General features: G+C 43.9%; 3 protein-coding genes across 4 annotated transcripts; 2 read left to right on the top strand and 1 right to left on the bottom strand.

Annotated features, from left to right (window-relative positions):
• Positions 1 to 3,007: 3,007 nt before the first annotated feature.
• Positions 3,008 to 7,558, top strand: LOC139366319 (WD40 repeat-containing protein SMU1). 2 transcript variants are annotated; one of them, XM_071103675.1, is made up of 12 exons: positions 3,008 to 3,245; positions 3,612 to 3,822; positions 3,936 to 4,088; positions 4,402 to 4,512; positions 4,639 to 4,767; positions 4,991 to 5,110; positions 5,261 to 5,377; positions 5,495 to 5,622; positions 5,734 to 5,860; positions 6,066 to 6,233; positions 6,350 to 6,502; positions 6,868 to 7,558. In XM_071103675.1, exons 1-12 carry the CDS (start codon positions 3,220 to 3,222, stop codon positions 6,964 to 6,966), a joined length of 1,542 nt encoding a protein of 513 aa, XP_070959776.1. In that variant the 5' UTR covers positions 3,008 to 3,219; the 3' UTR covers positions 6,967 to 7,558. The 2 variants fall into 2 exon arrangements, with proteins under 2 accessions (XP_070959776.1, XP_070959775.1); XM_071103674.1 differs by having other exon boundaries at positions 3,133 to 3,245; positions 4,402 to 4,767.
• Positions 7,559 to 10,636: 3,078 nt separating this feature from the next.
• On the top strand, positions 10,637 to 11,944 carry LOC139365991 (uncharacterized). Its single transcript, XM_071103063.1, has one exon. It carries the CDS (start codon positions 10,637 to 10,639, stop codon positions 11,942 to 11,944), a length of 1,308 nt encoding a protein of 435 aa, XP_070959164.1.
• A 185-nt stretch (positions 11,945 to 12,129) lies between these two features.
• Positions 12,130 to 27,530, bottom strand: LOC139366316 (elongator complex protein 1-like). Its single transcript, XM_071103665.1, has 35 exons — positions 27,320 to 27,530; positions 25,951 to 26,072; positions 25,610 to 25,779; positions 25,337 to 25,489; positions 25,149 to 25,230; positions 24,956 to 25,036; positions 23,252 to 23,337; positions 23,066 to 23,165; positions 22,877 to 22,967; positions 22,622 to 22,745; positions 21,348 to 21,441; positions 20,395 to 20,625; positions 20,038 to 20,208; positions 19,201 to 19,285; positions 18,942 to 19,106; positions 18,756 to 18,862; positions 18,534 to 18,634; positions 18,344 to 18,397; positions 17,919 to 18,149; positions 17,633 to 17,785; positions 17,124 to 17,203; positions 16,886 to 17,023; positions 16,639 to 16,724; positions 16,402 to 16,550; positions 14,485 to 14,608; positions 14,280 to 14,377; positions 13,976 to 14,177; positions 13,737 to 13,861; positions 13,590 to 13,650; positions 13,332 to 13,445; positions 13,077 to 13,188; positions 12,819 to 12,946; positions 12,583 to 12,734; positions 12,430 to 12,502; positions 12,130 to 12,286 (listed from the first exon to the last, which is right to left on the bottom strand). Exons 3-35 carry the CDS (start codon positions 25,757 to 25,759, stop codon positions 12,219 to 12,221), a joined length of 3,969 nt encoding a protein of 1,322 aa, XP_070959766.1. The 5' UTR covers positions 25,760 to 25,779; positions 25,951 to 26,072; positions 27,320 to 27,530; the 3' UTR covers positions 12,130 to 12,218.
• Between the last annotated feature and the right edge of the window lie 75 nt (positions 27,531 to 27,605).

Below are 27,605 nucleotides of genomic sequence, written 5' to 3'. Positions count from 1 at the left end.
CATGCATACTCCATAGACAAACATTGACAGTAGAATGGTCTTACTTAAGAGCTCAGTGACTTTCAACGTGGCACCGTCACAGGATGCCACCTTCCCAACAAGTCAGTTTGTCAACTTTCTGCCCTGCTAGAGCACTCAACAGTAAGTGCTGTTATTTTGAAGTGAAAACATCTTGGAGCAACAACGACTCAGTCAAAAAGTGGTAGGTCATACAAGAACAGGACCGCCGAGTGCAGGCAGAAACCTCAGAGATCAATTGGTAAACTCTGATTTACCACCACCAAGATATCCCTGCACAACGTGTATTTGCGCCCCTACTGGATGAAAACTACAAATGTAATGGCTGTGCTCAATGCAATGGCACTTATAAATGTAGATCCTTCAAACACCCCCAAACAGGGAAACAGATCCCAATCAAAGGTGTTATCATGTTCTCCACTAAGGCCGTTATTTATCTTATAACTTGTCCTTGTGGTAAAAACGATGTGGGTAAAACAAAGCGCAAATTAAAAGTATGTATCTCGGAGGATCCTAGCACCATTAGGTGCAAAAACTCGACTTACCCAGTTGCGGCCCACTTTTTGGAAGAAAACCACTCGATTTTCGTCTCTGCGTTATATTGGCATCGAACATGTCACCCTCCCTAGGAGGGGGGGTGACCTCGACAATTTATTGTTGAAACGAGAGGCCTCCTGGATCTTTAATTTAAAGACCCTTGCTCCCTTCGGTCTCAACGTAGACTTTGATCTGAAGCCATTCTTGTGATTATTGTGATTTTGCTATTCATTGTAAATGTTTGTAGGCTTATGTATCCAAATTGTATCTATGATCGTACACTATCCATTTATGTTTTATGTATGCTATTTTAATATATGAGAATTAACTAATGATATCCGGCCACACCCGGCCATGATTACAGACACCTGTGTGTCTTTTGACACCATATAAATGAGTCAACCCGCAGTGTTTGTCATTATACCCTGAAGACAGCTTGTCTGTTGAAATGTTGGACATTAATATTTTTGCATCTGAGCTCCTAGAGTGTGCGACTTTCTTTTATTTTTTAAAAGTGTTCCACTCCCCTAGTCAGCACCTCGCCGAAATAGGTGTGTGTTTCTTTCACCTGTAGAGCTGCCCAAGTCAACAGTAAGTGCTGTTATTGTGAAGTGGAAACTTCGAGGAGCAACAACAGCTCAGCCACGAAGTGCTAGACATAAAAGAACGGGACCGCAGAGCGCTGAAGCTCGTAAAAATAATAATAATAAATAAAAACCTTTTTTTTTAAGAATAATAAAAATCGCCTGGCCTCGGTTGCAACACTCACTACCGAGTTCCAAACTGCCTCTGGAAGCAACATCAGCACAATAAGTGTTTGTTGGGAGCTTCATGAAATGGGTTTCCATGGCAGAGCAGCTGCACACAAGCCTAAGATCAGCATGTGCAATGCCAAGCATCATCTGGAGTGATGTAAAGCTCAACGCCATTGGACTCTGGAGCAGTGGAAACGCGTTCTCTGGAGTGATGAATCACACTTCAGTATCTGGCTGTCCGACAGACGAATCTGGGTTTGGCGGATGCCAGGAGAACGCTACCTGACCCAATGCATAACGCCAACTGTAAAGTTTGGTGTGGGTGGAATAATAGTCCGGGGCCGTTTCTCATGGTTCGGGCTAGGCCCCTTAGTTCCAGTAAAGGGAAATCTTAACGCTACAGCATACAATTACATTTTAGACGATTCTGTGCTTCCAACTTTGTGGCAACAGTTTGGAGAAGGCCCTTTCCTGTTTCAGCATGACAATGCCCCCATGCACAAAGTGAGGTCCATACAGAAATGGTTTGTTGAGATCGGTGTGGAAGAACTTGACTGGCCTGCACAGAGCCCTGACCTCAACCCCATCGAACACCTTTGGGATGAATTGGAACGCCGATTGCGAGCCAGGCCTAATCACCCAACATCAGTGCCCAACCTCACTAATGCTCGTGACTGAATGGAAGCAAGTCCCAGCAGCTACTTTCCAACATCTAGTGGAAAGCCTTCCCAGAAGAGTGTTATTGCAACAGAGGGACCAACTCCATATTAATGCCAATGATGTTGGAATGAGATATCCGACAAGCAGGTGTCCACATACTTTATATTTCTCTTTATATTTATACCCGACTGAGTATTGTTATGCCCGGGAGGCCGTCCATGTTACGATAAAAATGCAAGCACTGCTTCTTCTTTTTTGAGATTTGGTTGGCAGATCGCATCCAATTTAAGGTGCATGCATACACCACCCCATTACACTACCAATTAATGGGGGGAAAACAATTGAATTGGGCTGCCTGTGTAGATGCAGTAGCCTACCTGGGGTGCGTCCAATTTGATTGAACGTTTGCTATGTTGAATAATGCTTTGTACTGAACAACATGTTTCCTCAAAGCATTCTTCAATGTTCTTGAACAGACTTTGAGGTACATTTGACCCATTTGGTGGGTGTGGCGGGGTGATCTCTGATGTCACCTACTAAGGAAATTACCTCTATAACAGGATTTTTGGAAGTTAAATGCAACTACAAAACAGTATTTACAAAAAGTAATCTATTCATGTTTTTTTGTTTACAAGCATGATAGCCGTACTTTTAGTTCATGGTTGACGCAGCTTGTTGGCCATTAGCCAATCGGCGTTTCTCAACGAGTTCAAAGCACTTGAATGCATCCAACTGGTATTTACGACTTCACAACTGGTAATTACCACCTTCCCACTTGTTTATGAATGCAGCATCAAAGGGCAGCATGCATTTTGAACCAACAGCCCAAGCACCGTTCCCGCATTTAATTGAAAGTTCCACTACGTTTTTTTCGTACTGAACACAGCCCTGAATAAACCGCCATTAGGGCCCTGCCTGGGCCTACATACAGGTCATGTTCCCCTGCTGCCCAGGCGTTGCTGCCGCCCACCAGATCTTACAACAACTGGATAGGTATTTTACGTATCAGCTAACCACATTATATGACATAGCAATCTATCAGTCTAAAGACGATGGCGTCACACACAAGCATTGGTTGATGCATGTAGTCGACTACAGACGTTATTGACGTGAATCTACTTTTATTTTGAAAATATATTTCTAGTCTACTACTGCTGGAAACTCCGCCCACTTCAACGACTGTTCGTTCCTAGTTTGCCTTTGCGCTGATTTCTCTACTCACAGCGATCTACTTTTTGGTGATTTAGTCATGTCTTTGGAGGTGGAATCAGCCGAGTAAGTATTATAGCTATTCATATTTGCACAACTGTAAATGGCTGAATGTTTTGTTTATTTATTATGGTTCACGTGGCAGCTCTAAACTCAGTTGAGGCCTACCTCAACCTGCAAGCAGCTTGTATCCAGTAAACGTTAGCTACCTAAGCTAACATAACTTGCCTGCTAGGTAGCTATGTTTCAGTGTTTTTGTACCCACCAGTGATCTTTTTAATGTAGCTGTAATAGTCTTAGCTAACTAATACTAACGTTAGCCTGTCAGAACGCCTAAATTAGCTAACTGGCTTGCAAGCGAACACGATTAGATAGAACTTGTCTTGCGTCAAAATATGACATGCCTTGATGGAGTGTCCCATGATTTTGCAGCGTGATTCGTCTGATAATGCAGTACCTGAAAGAGAACAATCTTCACCGGACATTGACCACCCTACAGGAAGAGACCACGGTGTCTTTGAACACTGTGGACAGTATCGAGAGTTTCGTGGCAGACATCAACAGTGGCCATTGGGATACTGTGCTGCAAGCTATTCAGTCCCTCAAGCTCCCTGACAAGACTTTGATAGACTTGTATGAACAGGTAAAAAGTTGTCGTGTTGTATTTGGAATTCGTATGCACCAGAACGTCCTTTTCTAGCTAGCTCTGCTGCTATGTCATTGTTTTTTGTAAAGTGCGTTTGTGTGCCCTCCTAGGTGGTGTTGGAGCTCATTGAGTTGAGAGAGTTGGGAGCAGCCAGGTCTTTGCTAAGGCAAACAGACCCCATGATCATGCTGAAGCAGACGCAACCAGAGAGGTACATTCACCTGGAGAACCTGCTGGCTCGCTCCTACTTTGACCCCAGAGAGGTGAGTTCACTCCGTGTATAGGGGAGATATAACTCAGTATGAATTATTTCCAGGTTGTCTGGTTATGTCTGTGCCTCTATTGTATGCCTGAACATCTTTAATTGAACACCAAAAATAACCTTCACCCGTGTTCTCCTGAAATATAGCATTAATAAATGTCTTATAGTGTTTTGACCTCATCAGTTGTCTATTTGTTCCGTTGCCACTCAGAATTGACTGGTTTGTTTTGTTATGGGTTCTTCAGAGTTCCTGCGGTCTTGTGTTTGTGTCATTGCTCAGTGTCTGTGTGCTCTCCTCCCTCTGTGTCTTCCAGGCCTACCCAGATGGCAGCAGTAAGGAGAAACGACGGGTGGCCATCGCCCAGGCCCTGGCCGGGGAGGTCAGCGTGGTGCCCCCCTCCCGTCTCATGGCCTTGCTGGGACAGGTGGGTGACATGTTCCTATACACCTGGAATATATGGTATTTTCATGTTAATTCAGCACATAGTCTGATCTACGACCAGGATAATATTATGCAGATTAGTATTTTAACCACCATCTCTGTCTCTCAGTCCCTAAAATGGCAACAGCACCAGGGTCTCCTGCCCCCAGGTATGACCATTGACCTGTTTAGGGGCAAGGCAGCCGTGAAGGACGTGGAGGAGGAGCGCTTCCCCACACAGCTCACTAGACACATCAAGGTACTGTATGTCCAGCTATGGTATTGCCAGTGTTTATTAGTAAGGGTGGTTTTGATGCTTGCCCTTGGCCTTGTCTTTTTTTCAACAGAGATTGTTGTATCTCAATGGTACTGGCTTGGTTATGTAACATTTTAATTAAATTATGCATAAAAACACAATGTATGAAAACAAGAACAAGGAGTTCTGCTTGGGTGTCATCATAATGCAGTGTTATTCTTACTAGTTTGGGCAGAAGTCCCACGTGGAGTGTTCCCGCTTCTCCCCTGATGGTCAGTACTTAGTCACAGGATCAGTGGATGGTTTTATCGAGGTCTGGAACTTCACCACTGGCAAAATCAGAAAGGTGCGTGTGTGATCTAACACCAGTTGATACTCTGATTTGGGAAAATACACTTGATTTCAATTCATGAAGTTTTCAAAATACCCTTTTACTGCCTTGGTGGAGTTTTAATAAGATGACCTTATCAAATGTGTGTGTGTGTGTGTGTGATAGGATCTCAAGTACCAGGCGCAGGATAACTTCATGATGATGGATGATGCAGTGCTGTGTATGTGCTTCAGCAGGGACACAGAGATGCTGGCCACAGGGGCCCAGGACGGCAAAATAAAGGTCTCTACCGGCACTATAGGAATGTCACTTTCCCCTCAACTTTTTAATGTACAAACTCTTGCATTGGGTTGAGTGGATACTCGCACTACCTTCGCTACCTCGTTTCTCCTCTGACAGGTGTGGAAGATCCAGAGTGGTCAGTGCTTGCGGCGCTTTGAGCGCGCCCACAGTAAAGGTGTCACGTGCCTCAGTTTCTGCAAGGACAGCAGCCAGCTGCTCAGTGCTTCCTTCGACCAGACCATCAGGTGACCTGCACACATGAAGCCCTCTTTCTCTCATTGTTTCTCTTTGTTTTTCCTGCCTATAGATCAGTGGTCACCAAGGAACCAAAACGTTTATGTTTTTGCGTTCCATAGGGTTCACGGATTGAAGTCGGGCAAGTCGTTGAAAGAGTTCCGAGGACACTCCTCATTTGTTAATGAAGCGACATTCACACCTGACGGCCACCATATCATCAGCGCTTCCTCTGACGGCACTGTGAAGGTATGAACCCCCACTCTGCAAAAGGCTGCGAGAAGCCAACAGTCCCATAAAAAGTAAAAAAAGCTATTTGCATCAGATACTGTATTTTGACTTGTCTCCACCCCTTACCAGATTGTCCAATTCATGGTATGTCCTGTGTACCTGCATTTCCAGCAGAATATATGTTGATGGATTTTGATTAACACTTGTGTGAATCTCCTGTCAGGTGTGGAACATGAAGACCACAGAATGCACTAACACCTTCAAGTCCCTGGGCACCTCGGCCGGCACCGACATCACAGTCAACAACGTCATCCTTCTGCCCAAGAACCCAGAGCACTTTGTGGTGTGCAACCGCTCCAACACTGTTGTCATCATGAACATGCAGGGCCAGGTCAGGACTTAACTTGACCACTTACGGTCACTTTTCATTTAAAAAAAAGAATGAAGTATTCATTTTGAATATTTAAAATATTATATTGGTATGACCTTATTCCCCTTGTCCTCCAGATTGTGAGAAGTTTCAGCTCTGGTAAGAGGGAGGGTGGAGACTTTGTCTGCTGTACACTGTCTCCACGTGGCGAGTGGATATACTGTGTAGGAGAGGACTTTGTGCTCTACTGCTTCAGCACAGTCACCGGCAAGCTGGAGAGAACCCTAACAGTATGTTTATTCCAAATCATGTGAATTAAAAACAATCAACCCCAAGCCTGGTTAAAACTCATTTCTCAATTATAAAAATAGGAGTTGTCAATTTAGTCAGGATTATGCACGTAAATCAAAATGTATGTTAGCCAATCCTGGCACAATTACAATGAACTATAGCCTAAAGCAGGAGTCGGCAACAGGCAGCCCAGAGATCTTTGGGGGGGGACACCCCCAAAGGCTTTTTGGAGTTACGGGGTCAATTTGCAGTGTACCAACTTATATTTATGTTCCGGCCTCCGATCATCTAGTTGCCTACCCCCTGGCCTAAAGTTTGTATTAGACTTTTGTCTCATCATAAACTCTTGTCTCCCCCATCCCAGGTCCATGAGAAGGATGTGATTGGCATCGCCCACCACCCCCATCAGAACCTAATCTCCACGTACAGTGAGGACGGCCTACTCAAGCTCTGGAAACCCTGAGCGTATACCTTAACCCCACAAGCCCCCTTCATCAGCATGCCAGCTGCTTTTCCCATGGGATGCTGCAGTGTTTCCTCTACCATCACTTTAGGCAGACCAGGTAGTGACTCCCATCTAGCTCTTTTTGTTCAGACTAAAATGTTTTGGGCCCCAATTTATTCAAATTGGCAGTATGTGTTGCTGTTTCAGGGCACCTGTGCCACGCCTCAGAGAAAGTGTAGCTAGGGGAAACACTGGGGTAATGGGAGTGCAGGCATGGGCTTTAGACATACCTTTTTTTAATACAAACTTTTCTTTATGTAAATATTTTTTTTATAGGATTTTTTTTCTTCCAATAACATCTGGTTGGGTATTTTGCCTCATTTGTCAGTCAGGTCAACAATTGCTTGTGTTACTGCACAGCAAGAAATGGAAAGGGCTTTCATTTGTCTCTGGTGAATGACTCATGTTGATTTTTGTATTTCCCCGATCAGATATAACCTTTTCATGTGTTGCTGTGTGTTCCTAGATGTGAAATGCATGTGTTATTGCTATTACGTATGGATTGTCATGTACTATTTCTTGTCTGTCCCATTAAAGATATTTGATCAGGTATGTGTTTTCTTTGTTTCCTGACAAGCGGAGGCTGTGAACTTACTTTTGGTACTTGTTTTGAACAGTTGTTAAACCCAATACAAAATTACCAATACAACTCTTAATTTACATGCAATCAAACATTTTTAATGATTATCAATAGAACTTCTAAACATGATTCATGTCCTCAGATGGAATGTTTATTGCATGGTTGCAATCTGCAGGGCCGGTTCTAGATGTAAGCGGCTGCAGGGGGCCTCAGTCGGAGTCTCAACTTACTATTGAGTAAGAATAGAATTTGCCAGGTGAAATGTAGTCTTAGTCTTAGTAATCATGGCCAAATACCAACAGGGCCCCATTGATTTTGTTATTCATTCTCACTCATATCAAGTCATTACAAAATGTGTAGAAATGCAGAAAATGTGTACAAAACTGCAAAAGGCTCTCCACCACATGGCAAAATGGGTATATTTAGAAATTATTTTTGTAAAACTGCATATGTGTTTAAAAGCCTAGCATTGCCTGTTACTACAATCCTGGAAATTCTAAACTTTGCAAGGCATGTCACTACTCCCATATCTTTGCAAGGCATGTCACTACTCCCATATCTTCACAGCCCACCACATGCACTGGAATAAAGTAGGCTTATGCAATTGAAGGAAAATTGTTGCTTACTGAAACTCCCAAAGCCATCCAGATGTTATATGATTGAAGCAATAGTTTACCCACGTGTGATCAACCGTTTCATGCTGCTTTGAGACAAGCCTGGGGTCTTGATAAATCAATGTCTGACTCTTCTTTTCACTGAATCTCTGCTATTGGTTAGGCTACAATCAGGCTGTAGAAATGTAATCTTGTCTAGATGGCTCATTTATCAACACCGAACAGAACATTTTGCCAGCATGTTACGTACAAGTGGGTTATTTTGCTCTTCACTTGCAGTCGTTTAGTAGCCTAGGCCCACTCCCACTCCCAACCAAAAGCCTGTGACTAGTCTTCATGTCATATTGTTTGAATCTCCATCTGTATATTTGTTAAGATCTCTGGCTGGGCAAATAAGTGGAGGTGGTATAGTTCATCTGTTACTGATCAGAAACATTTAGCATGTAATAATGTGGCCTAAATTAAGTGTAGGCCTGTTATTTTTGCTCGATCGCCGGCAACTCCAAAATCCTGCGGAGTTTGTGAAGTATGAACACGAGACTTAATGCTGTTGACAATTTGGATTGATATTATTTTCTATGGGTATCATGACGAAGATACTCTCCATGTAAGACCCTATGCCAGCTCCCTAACAAGGCAAGAGGGTAGAAAATAGATCAAACGTGGATCAAAATAGCACGGGCTTGCCTTGGGTGGGCTCGGTTTCAAAATATCACGTTTTATATCTCGCATGTCGTGCTGGGAAAATATTTGTATTTTATATTTCATTATATTCTTAGCGCACTATAACATAGGGCAAAATGTGTGTTGACAGACCAGTAACAAACTCAAAATATGCCATTCTATTCGTTTGAAAATACATTTGACTAGTTTTATAGCCTAAATTGTTTCTTAGGACCTGCCTAAAACAAATGTATAATAGATTTATTTGTGATGGTGTATAGTCAATTGATTTATTAAAATAGACATCCACCCACATTGGCCCACTCCTACACTTGCCAGGAGACAGGAGATATAAAAGGCTCATCCTGGCAAGAACGTGGTTAAAATGGGACTGGGCTCTAAAAAATAACATTCTGGGCTCTACATACTGTAAAGTCAGTAAAGGGTATTACTGTGATTATTTTCAATTAAAAATGGTCAAAGAGAAACAAACAGATTCTTAGCAAAGAGCAATTTCTCAAGAAAGAATTTTGCTAGGACTGTCTGGGAGTGAACTCGTTTGACTATTCACTAAAATCTCAGTAAAATCTGGGTTTATGATTGTAATTCAACTGCCATGGTTTGCTTAGCTAGATGCAGGTAGCCTATAGCACCAATGCAAAATTAAGGATTTAGCAGTTTGTTTAGTTCAAATTGACAGACTAATTTATTCAACATAAATGGTAAGTGCTTGTGTTACCCAATAGCCTACTGGAATAGGCTACTATAATATAGATATGAACTGAATCTGCTTAACAACAGCAAGTGTGTTTTTAAAAACCTGTAGCCTAATCTGACTGACTGTTACCGTCAATCTAATGCATTTTATCTGATCGTCAATTGCGATAGAGCTGTGACCATGATCACAATGAATAACTTCCAATTGAATTAACTAAACATTGCCCTCAATAATACCATAACACAAACTGTAACAACAAATAAACTGAAGTTAAATGCTATTTATTAAATCCGTTTGCCGGCTCCAGGTAGCTACACAAGTTTCGGTATTGATTTGCAATGACGCCAGTGATATTGTCATTTCCACATATTTATTGTATCATATTGATATAGAACTGCTGTTTCCGACCAACGAACATGTAATTAATGTTTTTGCATTGTACTGTAAATAATGATAAACTATAATTGAATTGGTTCAATTAGGAAGAAAAATAAGTTATAATAGGAATCTGAATGGGGTAACAAAATTCTACCAAACCTATAGGAACCAATCTGATTACTTTTGATTCCCAATAGGGGAAAAAAGTAGTCCAATAGGATTCTGATACAGGGGACACAAAACCCTATAGGATTCGATTGGAAAAAAAATCGCTAATCCTATAGGATTTTTTGACTAGGGTATTGTTGTTCCATAACATTGTCATGGAAAATATGAATGTTGTTTCCAACTACCAAACAGCAACTGCGCCGTAAACCTGTTTGCATACTGAACGTTTATATTGCCAAAAGGCCAGTCTCTGGCAAGGGGTGGAATATGAGCTAAAAAGACTGGTACCCAGATTAGCGATCTGCAGCTACTCTTCTCGTTTCTGACTGTTCCGTACATATGCATTCCAAATTACGTGTACTATTATTACGATCAATTACGTCACAAAGGTAACACAGTGATTGAATGCGCATCATCCTGGCGCTTCAAAACTGTCGGGACACAGTTCAGGACGTAGCGCTTTTGGTTTTTGCATGTTAGTTATGGCCTACACCTTGAAGTAAAAATATGGATAACGACACTTTTGTGGATCCCATTCTTCCAAGTGAGGGTCCTGCAAAAGTCGCAAAGTTGATCAGAGTGAATGAAGGGAACAGTCAGGAAAAGAAAAAGTCTTCGAAGTCAAAAAACACCTCTCCGGATAACCCTAAATTGAAGAAGACATCCAAATCATCTAAACCGAAAACAGAGCTTGATGAAGAGGAGTCGAGTCCAAAGGCGAAGGGTATCGTGAAGTGCACCAAGGCGGTAGTCATCGATGTCGGTACAGGATACCTGAAAACTGGGTTTGCTGGTGCAGATGCGCCCTCCTGCGTAATTCCCAGTGTTGTGGGTTTGGCGCGGAAAGGCCCCTTGGATTACAAGCACGGCTATGTGGGGAGGGAAATTCTAGAAACACTAGACATATCCCACGTCAACCCGGTGCATAACGGCATAGTAACAGAATGGGATGCAATGGAGAGACTGTGGGAATACTCGTTCAAAACGCTGGGTATCCCAAGCGAGGAGCACGCCGTGCTTTTGTGTGACCCTCCTCTTAGTCCGACCACCAACAGAGAAAAACTCGCCGAAATCATGTTCGAGAGCTTCAACACTCCAGCAATGTTTATTGAAAACCAGTCCGTTTTATCCATGTATTCCTATGGCAGAACTAGCGGACTGGTTTTGGAATGCGGGCATGGATGCTCTTACGCAGTTCCCATTGATGACGGCCACTACATGCCAAGTTACACCTGTCGTGCAGAATATGCAGGACGAAGCCTTGACCTTTACTTGCAGAAGTTACTGCAGGAGTCTGGAAAAGGGTTTTCTTTTGACAAATTGGGCCTAATGGATGACATCAAGGCAAAATGTTGCTATGTAGCCCCTGATATAGACATTGAATTAAGAGTTTGTGACATGGTGCAATACAAGCTTCCAGATGGGAATTATATCTCATTGGGAAATGAGCGCTCTCTTTGTCCAGAGGTGCTATTCCAACCAAATCTGATTGGATCCCGTGAGCCAGGACTTCCTATTATGGTCATGAACTGTATCAATAAATGTGACATCAGATTGAAGAGTGACATGCTACAGAATATCCTAATATGTGGTGGCTCCACAATGTTCAGTGGTCTTCCTGAACGGCTGCAGAGCGAGCTCAACCAGATAGCACCATGTGGTGGGACTACCATTGTGGCATCCCAGGAGCGTCAAAACACTGTGTGGCTTGGAGGTTCAATTCTTGCCTCCCTGTCCTCTTTCCAGTCACTTTGGATTTGGAGGAAAGACTATGAGGAGAAAGGGCCCTTTGTCATTTATCGAAAATGTTTCTGAAAGCTACTTATCAATGTGCCTTTAAGGTTGGCAAATGAAACAGTAAATGAACTATGAACTGACTGCCTGCCGTTTCCATATCTCTGACAGTATTAATAATTCCATATCCATTACCAACATTATATTGTGAGAACATTTGACAGCTCTGTTGATCATGCTTTAGTCATACAAGAGTTACAAGAAAATCCAGTATACATCTTTATTAACAGGTTACGTGATAAGATAGCTTTACAGTTAAAAGAAGAAACAAGAAGAAAATAGTGATGACAAAAAGCTACTTCAAAATACTCAGCTTCCACTTGACACCATTTCTCATCTTTGGGGGTGGGGGAGTCTCTGAATCTGCAAAGAGGAAACGTGTATACTATATTAATAAACTAAAAAGGGAATACGAACATTTGATTTTAGCACCTAATATTACTAAACAAATGAGTAAATTGTGTATGTTCAATAGTAATAAATAGGATAATATTACTAAAACGGACCTTGGGTTGATGAGGGTCTTGGCTGTTGAAATGAAGCCATGATGCTGTTGGCTGTGGAGTTAGGACCGGTAATCTGGAGAACAAAATTAAAACACAGGTTAAATTAACTCCTAAGAACAAGCCTGTGTGTGTGTGTGTGTGTCTCTCTCTCACCGGAGCCTGACTCTGCTGAAGACCCTCCTGCCACACCTCAGGAAGGGCCACCTCAATCATCTGGAGAGCCTCCCCATAGGCCTGTTGCAGCCTCCCCGCCTGTCCGTCAAACTGGAACAGCATTAGGCCCTTCAGCAGGCTGTGCACTTCCTCTGCAGGGGCAGAGCATAACACTGTCAATCACACAGGACCTGCCCACATGACTCTACCTATCAACAAGAACGTGCGTCTCCTACCTCTCATCTTGTCCACAGAGTGGATGATCTCTGCCAGGGCATGCATCAGAGCCATGTCCTCTAGGGGGGTCCCTTCCTTCAGACTCAGCTTCTTGCGCTCAGCCTTCCGGCGATTCTTAGACGACCTCCTAAGAGACAGAGGTTAGTTCCTATCTCATACTGAGACTACCGACATCTTACTACCAAGTCCCAACCCCACATCCACCCCCCACTAGGTATTTCATGCAATTCATACAGATGTGTAAAGGGCTAACTCACGAGGAGATGCGGGAGTTACTATGTGAGTACTTGGACCCGGCACGGCTGCCGGACATCACACTACTGGCCTCTGAGTAGAGCTCTGCCTCTGGACAGTCTGGGACATCCTCATCTTGAATGAGAGAGGGAGACAGAACAAGGGAGAGAAAGGGAAACAAAGAGAGGGAGGCACGTCAGTATAACATGGACAAGCCCATTCTCAAAGCCCCTTAAGCTATTACAAAAATTATATGTGTGTAAGTAATGCTGGTTTACCCAGTAACTCCAGCCTGGCCTTTTCCTTAAGCTCCCGTACCACGGCCAGACGGGTTTTGTGACGAATGAACATCACCCTCTGAGCTTCCAGGTAGGAGGTCTGAGAACTACATGCTTAAGAAAACAGTGTTCATAAAACCAATGTATATACATTTGGTGCCATAAAGATCACAAATAATGAATATATTGCACACTGAAACATCATTAGCACTATCATGAAGAGCATTTCAATTCACCAATGAAAAATTGGGGCTTTACCTTCCAAGAGAGCTGGTTTGAGGTTTGTTTCAATGATGTCTTGTCTGTTGTACAAATACACCTAGAACAGACAAAAGACAATGTAATTTTGTCTTGGGAGGAGTTTGTAGAGCATGTTGTACGATGGAGGCCATCTTGTTAACTCACCAGTCGAAGTGCTTCTTCCCAGACTGCACCTGTGATCAGAGCCGAGATGGCCTCCTCACAGTCCTTAGCATATTGCTCCAACAATATGGCTGCCTCCGTATATCTTCTGAGCTCTATCAGTTTCTCTGAAACAATAGGGGGAAATATGAAACCAAATGAGCAACACGTTTTGAATCGACAACACAACTTTAAGACTTCATGTGTTGGCGCTGAGTGCCAGGACGTCGGTAGGACAGTACCTGCCAGGTCCCTAGCCAGCAGTGCCAGCTGGTCGGGTGGAAGGGGGATCTGCTCTGCCACACAGAGGGCGTTCCTCCAGCTGGCACTGCCCACGAAGGCCTGGAGGGCGCGGACCGCCTCGCCGCAGCGCCACAGCAACAACCCTGCCTGCTCCGCCTGCTGCTGCTCCACCAGGTACTCAGCGTAGGCACAGCTCAAGGCCTGGACAGAGGTCAGAGGTTAGAGGTCAGGGTTGGGAGGTCAGAGACATAACAGTAGCACACAGTGTGGCTACTTATTTAGTAATGTGTGAAAATGCATTACCTTGTACTGAGGGCTGTCTGTTGGATAGAGCCCCAGGGCATCACTATACAGCCTCTGGTCCTTCACCAGATTTAGGGCCTCGGTGAAGTGCTCCTCACCTGGTACAAAAACAACAACAAAAAACACACCCAGTCTAGGTCATTCATTGCAATTATGTAATTGTCCTCTTAATGAAATGCTGAGGGCTATTGCATTACACACTCACCACACTTGCTGAGGTGGTGCAGGGCCTTCCTGTATCTCTTCAGGTGTTTGTCGATGGTGTAGCGCTGGTAGTTGGGTTCTAGAGTCTTCAGCATATTCAGGAAGGGAAGGTACTCTTTGGGGTCCTTGAATGTTTGGGAGGGCAACAGATAATTCATCTTTAATACCCATGAAAATAAATTAAAGTAGCGGCGTTTTCTCCATTTGCAGTGATCGTCCCTCAAAGTTTCTGCAGCAAATGGCTTCATCAGGGTAACTACAGTGCCTTGCGAAAGTATTCGGCCCCCTTGAACTTTGAGACCTTTTGCCACATTTCAGGCTTCAAACATAAAGATATAAAACTGTATTTTTTTGTGAAGAATCAACAACAAGTGGGACACAATCATGAAGTGGAACGACATTTATTGGATATTTCAAACTTTTTTAACAAATCAAAAACTGAAAAATTGGGCGTGCAAAATTATTCAGCCCCCTAAAGTTAATACTTTGTAGCTCCACCATTTGCTGCGATTACAGCTGTAAGTCGCTTGGGGTATGTCTCTCTCGCACATCGAGAGACTGACATTTTTTCCCATTCCTCCTTGCAAAACAGCTCGAGCTCAGTGAGGTTGGATGGAGAGCATTTGTGAACAGCAGTTTTCAGTTCTTTCCACAGATTCTCGATTGGATTCAGGTCTGGACTTTGACTTGGCCATTCTAACACCTGGATATGTTTATTTTTGAACCATTCCATTGTAGATTTTACTTTATGTTTTGGATCATTGTCTTGTTGGAAGACAAATCTCCGTCCCAGTCTCAGGTCTTTTGCAGACTCCATCAGGTTTTCTTCCAGAATGGTCCTGTATTTGGCTCCATCCATCTTCCCATCAATTTTAACCATCTTCCCTGTCCCTGCTGAAGAAAAGCAGGCCCAAACCATGATGCTGCCACCACCATGTTTGACAGTGGGGATGGTGTGTTCAGCTGTGTTGCTTTTACGCCAAACATAACGTTTTGCATTGTTGCAAAAAAGTTCAATGTTGGTTTCATCTGACCAGAGCACCTTCTTCCACATGTTTGGTGTGTCTCCCAGGTGGCTTGTGGCAAACTTTAAAGGACACTTTTTATGGATATCTTTAAGAAATTGCTTTGTTCTTGCCACTCTTCCATAAAGGCCAGATTTGTGCAATATACGACTGATTGTTGTCCTATGGACAGAGTCTCCCACCTCATCTGTAGATCTCTGCAGTTCATCCAGAGTGATCATGGGCATCTTGGCTGCATCTCTGATCAGTCTTCTCCTTGTATGAGCTGAAAGTTTAGAGGGACGGCCAGGTCTTGGTAGATTTGCAGCGGTCTGATTCTCCTTCCATTTCAATATTATCGCTTGCACAGTGCTCCTTGGGATGTTTAAAGCTTGGGAAATCTTTTTGTATCCAAATCCGGCTTTAAACTTCTTCACAACAGTATCTCGGACCTGCCTGGTGTGTTCCTTGTTCTTCATGATGCTCTCTGCGCTTTTAACGGACCTCTGAGACTATCACAGTGCAGGTGCATTTATACGGAGACTTGATTACACACAGGTGGATTGTATTTATCATCATTAGTCATTTAGGTCAACATTGGATCATTCAGAGATCCTCACTGAACTTCTGGAGAGAGTTTGCTGCATTGAAAGTAAAGGGGCTGAATAATTTTGCACGCCCAATTTTTCAGTTTTTGATTTGTTAAAAAAGTTTGAAATATCCAATAAATGTCGTTCCACTTCATGATTGTGTCCCACTTGTTGTTGATTCTTCACAAAAAAATACAGTTTTATATCTTTATGTTTGAAGCCTGAAATGTGGCAAAAGGTCGCAAAGTTCAAGGGGGCCGAATACTTTCACAAGGCACTGTATTAAGTACGGTTTACCTGCAGTACCATTCTTCTGTCACTGACCTTTTGGGACTTCTCAGCTACCATGAGGACCAAGTCAAAGTCGTAGGTGCCCAGAGAGTGTTCATACAGCTCGTTGACATTGACTAGGAACAACAGGTACTTCAGAGCCTCCTCCGCACTCACCGCGTTGGCTGCATCGGGTGGGTTCACTACAAATACACACAAACACATGGATTTTCAGATATCTTGTTAACAATTTCGTATTGCTCTTGCTGATCTGCTTTGTGACCGTTTTACCTCGAAGCTCGTGGACTTTCTGCAGGGCAACCTCCAGCTCAGGAACAGTCTTCTTCACATGTGACGTCAAGATAGACAGGCAGTACCTGTGGGTGATAATGACAATATTACACTCAAAATGAAGCGTAAAGGAAACACGATTTGAGTACAATGCTAGTTAAAATGTTCTGTAAATAGAGACTATACAAATCAAATTGTATTGGTTTTCATTGACAAAAAGAATAACCTGTATCAAGAGCGCACTCACTTGTGTTGGTCCATAGATTCCATGGTGCAGCGTAGCGCATCACAAACAATATCAACCTTTTTCCCACAAGCCCCGGGCGCTGACTGGCCTGTAGCGTTCGATGGGTATGGGTACATTGTCGTAGTGGTATCTTCCTCTCTGTAAAATCAAAAAAGAATAAAACTTCCACATTAAAATGTCCTATACATTACAAAATGGCCGTTGTTTGTTATTGTTGTAAAATAAAAATGGTTATTACTTGAGCTCTGTGAGGAAAAGGTTGATGTGGTTGATAGAGTCTAGCTGTCTCAGGAAGGTCTCCACGCTCTCTAAAAACACCTGCCAGAGAAGAACATCATATAGAATTAAACTTGCAGTCACGCGATGATATGGTTTGTGGTCCTCCCACTACGACTCCGGAAAGCATACAAGTTATTAGGCTACAGACGAAATAAATGATAATGAACTTCACAGGGTGGTGAAAGTGCAAGGCGATGAGCTTCTCCATTAAATACTGAGGGTCTTAATTTGGTGGCAGGATGATCGATGCTTGACTGCCATTTGACAAATAAAAATATTCTCTCTCTTATCAATAATAACCTCATGTAGACTAGCCTACCCGCACTGTATCTGCGAACTGTTGGCTAGAGTAGACACATTTGATATTTAACACAACCGTTTTTGTGACATCTAGTTTGTATGTGCCATTCCACACCAGAAGGTCAGACGGGTTAAGGTGAAGGAGAAGTGAATGGGTGGCTTACTAACCTTGGGGTTGTGGTCGTAAATCAGGTTGAGGTTGATCCGCAGCTTCCTCATGCACTCAAAGGCCTCTCGGAACTTCTGACTGTCCAGACACTTTCTGAGCTGAGCCAATACCAGCGCTCGATGGTGGATGGTCTCCAGGTTACCGCGAGGCATCTGCAGACACGCACGTGTCATACTCACCATCAACACGACCAGGGATGCAGTGCCAAACAATATGGGTAATCGCAATGAGGTAAAATAATCTGGGATTGCAATCTGTTTTTATGACAGACAGAACAGTTCAGACCTGCAGGATGAGCCTGGTGTCCTGGGGGACCACAGTGACGATTCTGGAGCCCCTTTCCACCCTGCGGAGAGTCTCGTCATTCTGGTCATTCTGACCTCCGTCTGCAGCCAAGGCCACCTGCAGTCCTTTGACAGTGAGTGTGCTGAGTCGGAGGCAGCGGCATGTGTGCGAGTGTGTGGTGAGTAGCAGGAAGTCATCGTAGACCACGAAGGAGGAGACGTTGGAGGCCACCTGTGGAAGAAGAACAGAGGGAGGCAGTGACACAACCAGATTGGTCAATAAAGCTGACTGTTTCTAATTAATATGACCTGGCTTTGCATTACATGTGGCTGCCAAGCAGCTACATTTAAGTAATAAGTGTGTTTACATCAATCATAATGGTAACTCTGCCTTTGTGCTGAATCACCAAGGTAAAACAGACATACCTCTGTGTCGTCAACAAACAGGTGAGATCGGTCTGTAAGCCCCAGCAGATGCTCCTGTTGACATTACAAGAAATCCCCTAGATTTGAGACCAGGAGGTAGGTACTTTTGGCACAATCAATATTATCAAATCAGCAAATAATAGTAAGTGATTTTCGGTGACAGCAGTATTCAGTTGGACTATACCCTTACCTTTTCTATAGTACAGAGGGCCGTCTGCACACAGGGATCTGGGAAGTTGATGCTGTAGCCTGTCGCGTCCTGCCAGCTCACCACACTAGGCTTCAGGGAATCTGGGGACATGCACAAGGCTGCTCATGCTGGAGGCATAGAAAACATCTCATGATAGCTGGCTCAATTCCACAAGCAAGTCTACAAACAATATTCTCATAGCCCAGGAAGTAGTTCACGTACCCCAGAGGAACTTCCTGATCTGGCCATCCTCCAGCTGCAGGGCCACTGTGCCCGTATTGGAGCTGTGACACATGCTGATAACGTGACCTTCAACCTCCACACGTGACCTGGGGATACAAACAGTTAGGGGGACCTTCTGACAGTATGTAAAAAGCAGCGTTGTTGTGATTTATTGTTCTTTCTTACTTGATCTCCAGGGTTGACTGGGGGCTCTGGGCCTCCGAGGGTCCCAGGATAAGCAGCGTGGACTGGGACGGCCCCTCTACACTGCCCCCCACCCCCAGGAACACATCCCCCCTCAGCCACAGCAGGAGACGCAGAGCCAGGGGCAGCTCCTGATCCAACAAAACCCTGCACACAATACAGCCACAATGTTAGGGCGCAATAGAACTTTAGCGTGAGGGTCATAAATGAAAAAGCTTTGGAATGACTGTCCAGATTGTACCTGTAGGTAGTCTTTAACTGAGGAGCGTGTGTGATAGATCGGAATCCTCCCACTCTGGCAGTAGGGTCACTCTGGTCCCCAGTACCTGAACAGACAACAGAATTAAACACAAAAGTAGCTGGGATTTATGTACCCAGTACCTGTCTTAACAATTAATTAACAGCACAGTGTGAGTGGGAAAAGAGATGAAAAGGAAGAGGAAAGAGGTCAGAGAGATATACAGAGTGTACAAAACATTAAGAACACCTGCTCTTTCCATGACATAGACTGACCAGGTGAAAGCTATGATCCCTTATTGATGTCACCTGTTAAATCCACTTCAAATCAGTGTAGATAAAGGGGAGGAGACAGGTTAAAGAACGATTTATCTGCCTTGAGACAAGAATTGTGTATGTGTGCCGTTCAGAGGGTGAATGGGCAAGACAAAAGATTTAAGTGCCTTTGAACGGGGTATGGTAGTAGGTTCCAGGCGCACCGCTTTGTGTCAAGAACTGCAATGCTGCTGGGTTTTTCATGCGCAACAGTTTCCCGTGTGTATCAAGAGCTGTCCACCACTCAAAGGACATCCAGCCAACTTGACACAACTGTGGGAAGAATTGGAGTCAACATTGGCCAGCATCCCTACGCTTTTGACACCTTGTAGAGTCCAATCCCCGGTGAACTGAGGCTGTTCTGAGGGAAAAGGTGTGGGGGGGGGCAACTCAATATTATGAAGGTGTTCCTAATGTTTGGTATACTCAGTGTATGCATCAAGAGAGTAGGGGTGAAGAGAGAGAAGAGTGATGGCTGATCATTTAGAAAGGAGAGGGCAGATGCTCAAAGCTTCTGGTGGCCCACCTTGACCATAGACTAGGATGTGTCCGTCAGCGGTGAGTGCTGCCAGCTCATTGGTTCTCTGGGGCTGGCGGTGGAAGGTCACCAGGTTGACAGGGGCAGGCAGCTGGAGCTCGTAGGCACACATGGGTGGGGGCACCACACACTGACGAAATGTCGACACTAGGACCTTGTCTACAAAGAGAAACAGTCACACAAACACTATACTTTGAAATACTTGATTAAGATTAGTGAAAGCAGTGGGAGGTGCAACCATATTTTAACCTATCCGCTCACTTATAAATTAGTGATCACCTCCATGAATGCAGACGGATAGGATGCATTTCAAAGATATTGGAAGAAGGTCCCTATCTGACTCACCTCCATCGATCACAGCCACGTTAGCGTTGTCCTGCCCGTCCTCCCCGTGGCTGCGGTCAGTGCTCCAGCCCCAGTCGTAGGTCAGGCTAGCCCAGCCTCGGGTCACCAGGTGCAGCCCCAGGGGCCTCTCAGGATCCCAGCTCACGTCGGCTGGCGCCCTCTGGGGGTCGCTGCCAAAGTATAGGCTCTGCTTCAGGTACCAGTGGTAGTTACCTACTGTCCACAGCTGAACTGGGGGAGGGAGAAGGATAGGGAGTGAGGCGGATAGGGAGTGAGGCGGATAGGGAGGGAGAAGGATAGGGAGTGAGGCGGATAAGGAGTGAGGCGGATAGGGAGTGAGGCAGGGGTAAAAATAAAATAAAAATATGCTGGATGTCACTCCAGATCAGTTAAAGGGATACTTCAGGATTTTGGCAATGAGGCCCTTTATCTACTTCCCCAGAGTCAGATGAACTTGTGGACTCCATTTGTGTCCGGTAGTCTCCATCTGTGTCCGGTATGAAGTAAGTTGCTAACTGGCGCAATCGTTAACTACCATTAGCGCAATGACTGGAAGTCTATGGGTATCTGTTAGTATGCTAGTAGGTACCCATAGACTTTCAGCCATTGCGCTAACACGAGTTAGCATTGGCTCTCAAAACTACCTCAAACTTCCTTCATACTGGACACAGAGACATTTGGTATTTAATTAGAATACCCATTAGCTATGTTGCAAAAGCAGCAGCTAATCTTCCTGGGGTCCACACAAAACATAATGACATGAAAATAGTATCTACGAGTTCACCTGACTCTGGGTAAGTAGATACATGGCCTCATCGCCAAAATCCCAAAGTATTCTTTTACAATAAAAAAAATCTGCTTAATAAAAAGGCAACACATTGACTGAAAGATACTGATTAACCCATATTATAAATGTATGAAATAATGTTGGGAGTAATGGGTAGAGATCTTACTGTATGTGTTGACTTGGCCCCCCTCTTCTCGTGTCATGTCCTCTAGCCACACAGCCAACACAGTAGAGTCACTGTTCCACAGCAGTGCCTTCACCTGAAACAGTCACACAGATCTCGGATCAGCTTCCCTCCCCAAATCCTAACCTGAACCATTGGGAGCAAAATGCTAGACTGATCCTAGATCAGTGTGTTGAGTAGAGCTGGGACGATAAACCAAAATTCACTGACCACTTATTGCAGGCACTGCTGATATCGTTCATTACCACAGGTATCGAGTATCACAGTATGAGTCATAATACCCATAAAACCTAGTGGTCAAACAGGGAAATGGTTCCAATAATTTCCCCCCCATAAATGTTTCCCCTTAGCCCTTATTTTAAGTGTTTCTAAAATCCTGTGTTCCGTGTAGGGTTTACCCTAGCGAGATGTTTTCATAACCACGTAAATCTCTCTTGGACAAGGTGACTTTTATCAATATATTTTGCCTGTATTTACCCCCCAAAAATGAAATGCTAACTAGCTGCTAATGTAACCATCATAAAGAACTACAAATACCATGAACTGGACGAGGCTGCCGAATCGAGGCAAAGGTAGGAATCTTTGGATTAACTATCTAACGTTAGCTACATATAGTAATGAATAAATTGGCTACATTTCTTAAAAATGGACAATTCTATGAACTGTCTTCTGCAAGTTTTAAATTGTCACTAGACCTGTTTGCAAAGGTCTCACATGGAGATGACCTGCAGGAGCTTACAGATTTTGTAGTTTTGCATGTTGTCTTACTTTAAGGCTAAATAGTATTTTCAAATCTGAGAGTAAATCGTGCCGAATATATTGAGAAAAGTCACCTTGTCCGAGAGAGATGTACATGGTTATCAAAACATCACACCAGGGTCAGCCGACACGAAACACAGCCCTTACTTTAAGCGTTTCTAAAATCCCCTATGGGAAAAATGAATGGTGGAAAAACGATTTGACGCGTATTATGACACCACCACTGTGGGGGTCTATACTAGCGAAATGTGAAGTTTGAAATGAAATAAGTTTGCTAATATGGTTAATTGTTAAATGGGACAATTGAAAGCTACAACATTCAAAGCAGTAGCAGTAGTTTTAAGGGTAATATAAACAATTTAAAAAACTGTGAAGACCATTTATGTTATAAACCTATCGTTCTATTTATCATTATTGCATCAATTTAGGAAATGTATCGCAATATGGATTTTTGTCCATATCGCCCAGTTTTCGTGTAGAGTATTTGAATGACCGACCTTGACCTGTTCTTTTCCAAAGGGCAGGGTGAAGTCCCCGTGTAGGAGCCCATTCTTCTCCATAAACACCACACTGTGCTTGTTAGGATGACGCTGTGTGGCTGCTATCAAACTACCTGACGGTCTGAAACAAGGCATTGGTTCCATAAGGTTCACATGCAAACCATGTTGTGGTATGCATTGTATTTAAGTTCCCTAAACCATAATACAACAAGGTGGTCAAAGATGTTGAATGATTCTCCACAGAGATCTTACTTCCAACACAGTGACTGCTCCAGACCGTTGACGGTTTCACTTGTTGACTGCAAGACACACTCTCTGTTCCACACTCTGACCTTTCTGGCACCTGAAACATCACACATATGCAATGCATGTGATACCAACACAATCTACAGTATTTATATTTTTACAGTAATTGTTTTTGTGAAAAACACTGATTCTCACCAGTCTGGGGGCAAACAGAGCTCACAGCGAAGAGCTGGCCATCTCCTCTCCACGTCACCCTCGTCCTGCGGTCGTCCCAGGACATGGCTGGCTGCACCTCCTGTCACAGAGAGGGGCGAGACAGTGAGACCTTCATTAAATAGAGTTCAACTGCTCTTAGGATGAAAGGTGAATCATATTCCTTACTATGGTCTTCTTCTGGGCAGCGTGCTTGCCCTCTGAGCCATGGAACTGGGTCTCTTTCTTCCCCCAGCCCACTGTAATAAACTTCCCTAAAACACATAAAAAGTATGTCAGTCAACCAAAGGCATAGTGTACATACACAGGAATATTTACATTAGGATCCCATCTTCCAATTTTAGGTGCTCTTAGCACCCCCCCAACTCTGGAACTCCCTCTCTCTCCATGTCAGAACCTCACAATCGATATGTAACCGATGTCAAATGGCTAGCTAGTTAGCGGGGTGCGCACTAATAGCTTTTCAAATCGGTGACGTCACTCGCTCTGAGACCTTGAAGTAGTTGTTCCCCTTGCTCTGCAGGGACCGTGGCTTTTGTGGAGCGATGGGTAACGATGCTTCGTGGGTGTCAGTTGTTGATGTGTGCAGAGGGTCCCTGGTTCGAGCCCAGGTAGGGACGGAAGCTATAGTGTTACACATACACATATTCAAGTCCACACTAAAGACACACCTCTTCACACAGGCTTACCCGGCTTTTATCCTCCGTCTAGTGCTCTCCCCTGTTTAGTCTGTCATCATGTCTAGTGCTCTCCCTTGTTTAGTCTGTCTTCATGTCTAGTGCTCTCCCCTGTTTAGTCTGTCATCATGTCTAGTGCTCTCCCCTGGTTAGTCTGTCATCATGTCTAGTGCTCTCCCCTGGTTAGTCTGTCATCATGTCTAGTGCTCTCCCCTGGTTAGTCTGTCTTCATGTCTAGTGCTCTCCCCTGTTTAGTCTGTCATCATGTCTAGTGCTCTCCCCTGGTTAGTCTGTCATCATGTCTAGTGCTCTCCCCTGGTTAGTCTGTCTTCATGTCTAGTGCTCTCCCCTGTTTAGTCTGTCTTCATGTCTAGTGCTCTCCCCTGTTTAGTCTGTCATCATGTCTAGTGCTCTCCCCTGTTTAGTCTGTCATCATGTCTAGTGCTCTCCCCTGGTTAGTCTGTCATCATGTCTAGTGCTCTCCCCTGGTTAGTCTGTCATCATGTCTAGTGCTCTCCCCTGGTTAGTCTGTCTTCATGTCTAGTGCTCTCCCCTGTTTAGTCTGTCATCATGTCTAGTGCTCTCCCCTGGTTAGTCTGTCTTAATGTCTGGTGTTCTCCATGGTTAGTCTGTCATCATGTCTGGTGTTCTCCATGGTTAGTCTGTCATCATGTTTGGTGTTCTCCATGGTTAGTCTGTCATCATGTTTGGTGTTCTCCATGGTTAGTCTGTCATCATGTTTGGTGTTCTCCATGGTTAGTCTGTCATCATGTTTGGTGTTCTCCATGGTTAGTCTGTCATCATGTTTAGTGTTCTCCCTGGTTAGTCTGTCATCATGTTTGGTGTTCTCCCTGGTTAGTCTGTCATCATGTTTGGTGTTCTCCATGGTTAGTCTGTCATCATGTTTGGTGTTCTCCATGGTTAGTCTGTCATCATGTTTGGTGTTCTCCATGGTTAGTCTGTCATCATGTTTGGTGTTCTCCATGGTTAGTCTGTCATCATGTTTGGTGTTCTCCATGGTTAGTCTGTCATCATGTTTGGTGTTCTCCATGGTTAGTCTGTCATCATGTTTGGTGTTCTCCATGGTTAGTCTGTCATCATGTTTGGTGTACTTTTATAGGTTTTTATCCTGCTGATTATCTTGTGTATGTAAAGAAACTTTGGGTCTCTTGAAAAATAAAAACATCTGTCCTACCCTCTCCAAAGTCATCCTGATGGATCCCAACCTCTATGATGGGTTCAAAGTTTTTGGTCATCATGATAATGGTGTCCTGACCTGAAAAGTATCAAGAAAAGAAAAGAAAAGGAAAGAAAGAACATTACTTCTGATGGCTGATGATATACCCCATGAACAATAGACCATAAGTGAATGTGGTTGATATACTGACCAGTGGTGAGAGTGACCAGCTCCTGGTCCGGGCTCCAGCTCATGGCTGTTAGACCACTGTTCACACTGCCCACACACTCCAACTAAAATGGACACACACGAAAACAAAGGCAGTACAAACCTGCTATGAGTAACAGTGTTCATCTTTTGTAATTTCAATAAACAGGGTTATTTCTACAGTGTTGATACCTGGTTAGTGCTGAGGTTGTAGAGGATGACATCACCAGTGGCTGTAGCAACACACACAGACTCCTGGTCTGGTAAGTCCTGGATACCAACAACTGTCCCACTGCCATCCTCTGGAAGGTAGCGCTCAGCTGTCAACGACACCTCATTCATCACCTGAACATGATGGGGAGATTAATAGTTGAATACAGCGTGTTCGTGATGGGCTGGTACAAAAACCTTTACCCGGTGGGACTCCAGGACCATGATTGAAGAACACTGCTATGTGTAAAGTACCTGGCCAGCTCGTGGGTCCAACTCGGTGACGGAGTATTCTGAAGCGATGAGCACCGTACGGGTGTCTGTCCGAACAGAGAAACATTGCGGCGTGCCCGGGCCCTGCAGCTCCGAGCAACGAAGGCTCTTCAGCAACCTCAAGTTCCGCATCACACCCTTTAGCTACCTACCTAACAGTAAGCAGATGCCGACAAGACGTATTGGTTAGCATCTGTACTCGCAAGCTAGCCGATATGGTAAGGTAACGTTAACTAACTCTGCGTGGAGAGACAAGTCATGTTATTCAATAGAATATTTATAATCGTATCATCAATAAAAGCTGTGACACGCAAGTAACCTACCTTTGCGTAGCTTCAATAATATTTACAAACGCTGCTGCAGCTGCGATTTCAATTTGTTCACCTTTCAACCCTGACGTAAAATGCTGAAATGAGTAGACTCTTATTGCAACGTCTCCCTCTTCCTGTACGGGGGAAAATGGCATGACTTTGACGACTGACTCCGAAAATAGGCTAAAGTGGTGTAGGCAGTGCAGTGTAAGAAATATATATATTGTCACGACCCTGGGTTTATAAGCGCGGCTTTCGACTCTGCTGTTCGAGTATGCTTTTGCTGCACAGTCGATAGCGCGCTGGATTTTGGACTAGAAGGTTGAGGGTTCGAGACCTGCTCCCTGCGGTTTCATTACAATATATACAGTGGCGATTTTAGCATGCAAATCTTGGTGGGAGGAAAAAAAGTGGGATGCATGCCAGCAAAGCCCCTACACAACACTAAACAATACATGAATTGCACCACAACGGTGGCAAACGATGCCCACAAACTGTTAGGGCCTACATAAAGCTGTCCCAACAGCAGAGTCCCAACACCTTACCAATGCTACACCTGGCATTCAGCGGAGCCTTGTCTGGCAGCGAAACAGTTTTCAGCCTCATTTACTGCCTTTTTAAAAAACATCTGATATGACATACTTGCTTGGTTTCTACTGACAATTTTGATCTACACATTATGGCATAAGGGAACGACAAGCGGAATAGTCAATATAACTAGTTGTTCAGCACTTTGAAATGTACTGAGACAGAATTCAGAACATGGGCCGTTCTCGGTGAACTCCCTGTACCAGCCAGAACCATAGGATAAATAAATGGGGCATATAAACAGAAAATGAAACATCTTACAATATTCGATGATTACTTTTCTCTGAAACAGGTTATATGCTATTTGTGCACCACCAAGTGAGAACAGTAGGTGAAATTAAGAGGTGAAAATAGACCAAATGATTAGTGTGAGGCACATTGAACGCCGTTTGGGTCTTTGCGTGTCAAAAAAGATACACGCCATAACACTATTTTACGCATTAAATAAGCTTTTAATTGACACGTCAAATAACACATTTCTATTATAGAATGTTGTGTGTTCCGAATTTGCATGTGCAAGCCAAGCACCACAACTACTAACGTAGTTAGTATATATATATATATATATACACACACACATACACACACACACACACACACACACACATATATATTATTATTTTGTATTTTTTTTACTTTGCGAGAAGCAAATCATTTAGCATTCATTGCACTGACTCATCTGTGAAATGGATGAATATGTGTGTTCGATATGTTACATATGACTCTCCTACATGCGCGCAAATTGTATTGTTTTTCATGGCAGCAACCGATGTTTAGCTGTGAATGTTTTTACCTTGTAACTTGGGAAAAGTGAACCACACTTGAAATTGAATGTACAACCACTATAGAGACACAAGTGCGTCGACGCGAATGCCTTCAGTATCCTATGTTATTATCAAAAATCTCCGACCGTGTTCAAGACTGAGAACTCATGAAAAACGAGCTCCGACTGAGAAAAACTGTTTTGAACCGTCAACCTACTCGGAATTCCAAGTCCGAAACTCGTGCGGCGTTCCTGTACAAGTCGGAACTAAGAAACTCGGAAATGTCCGACATGCTAACTGGTTGTAGTTATAGGT

This window comes from Oncorhynchus clarkii, chromosome 14 (genome assembly GCF_045791955.1).
Source record: "Oncorhynchus clarkii lewisi isolate Uvic-CL-2024 chromosome 14, UVic_Ocla_1.0, whole genome shotgun sequence".
NCBI classification, from domain to species: domain Eukaryota; kingdom Metazoa; phylum Chordata; class Actinopteri; order Salmoniformes; family Salmonidae; genus Oncorhynchus; species Oncorhynchus clarkii.
This window is presented reverse-complemented; position numbering and strand designations above follow the sequence as displayed.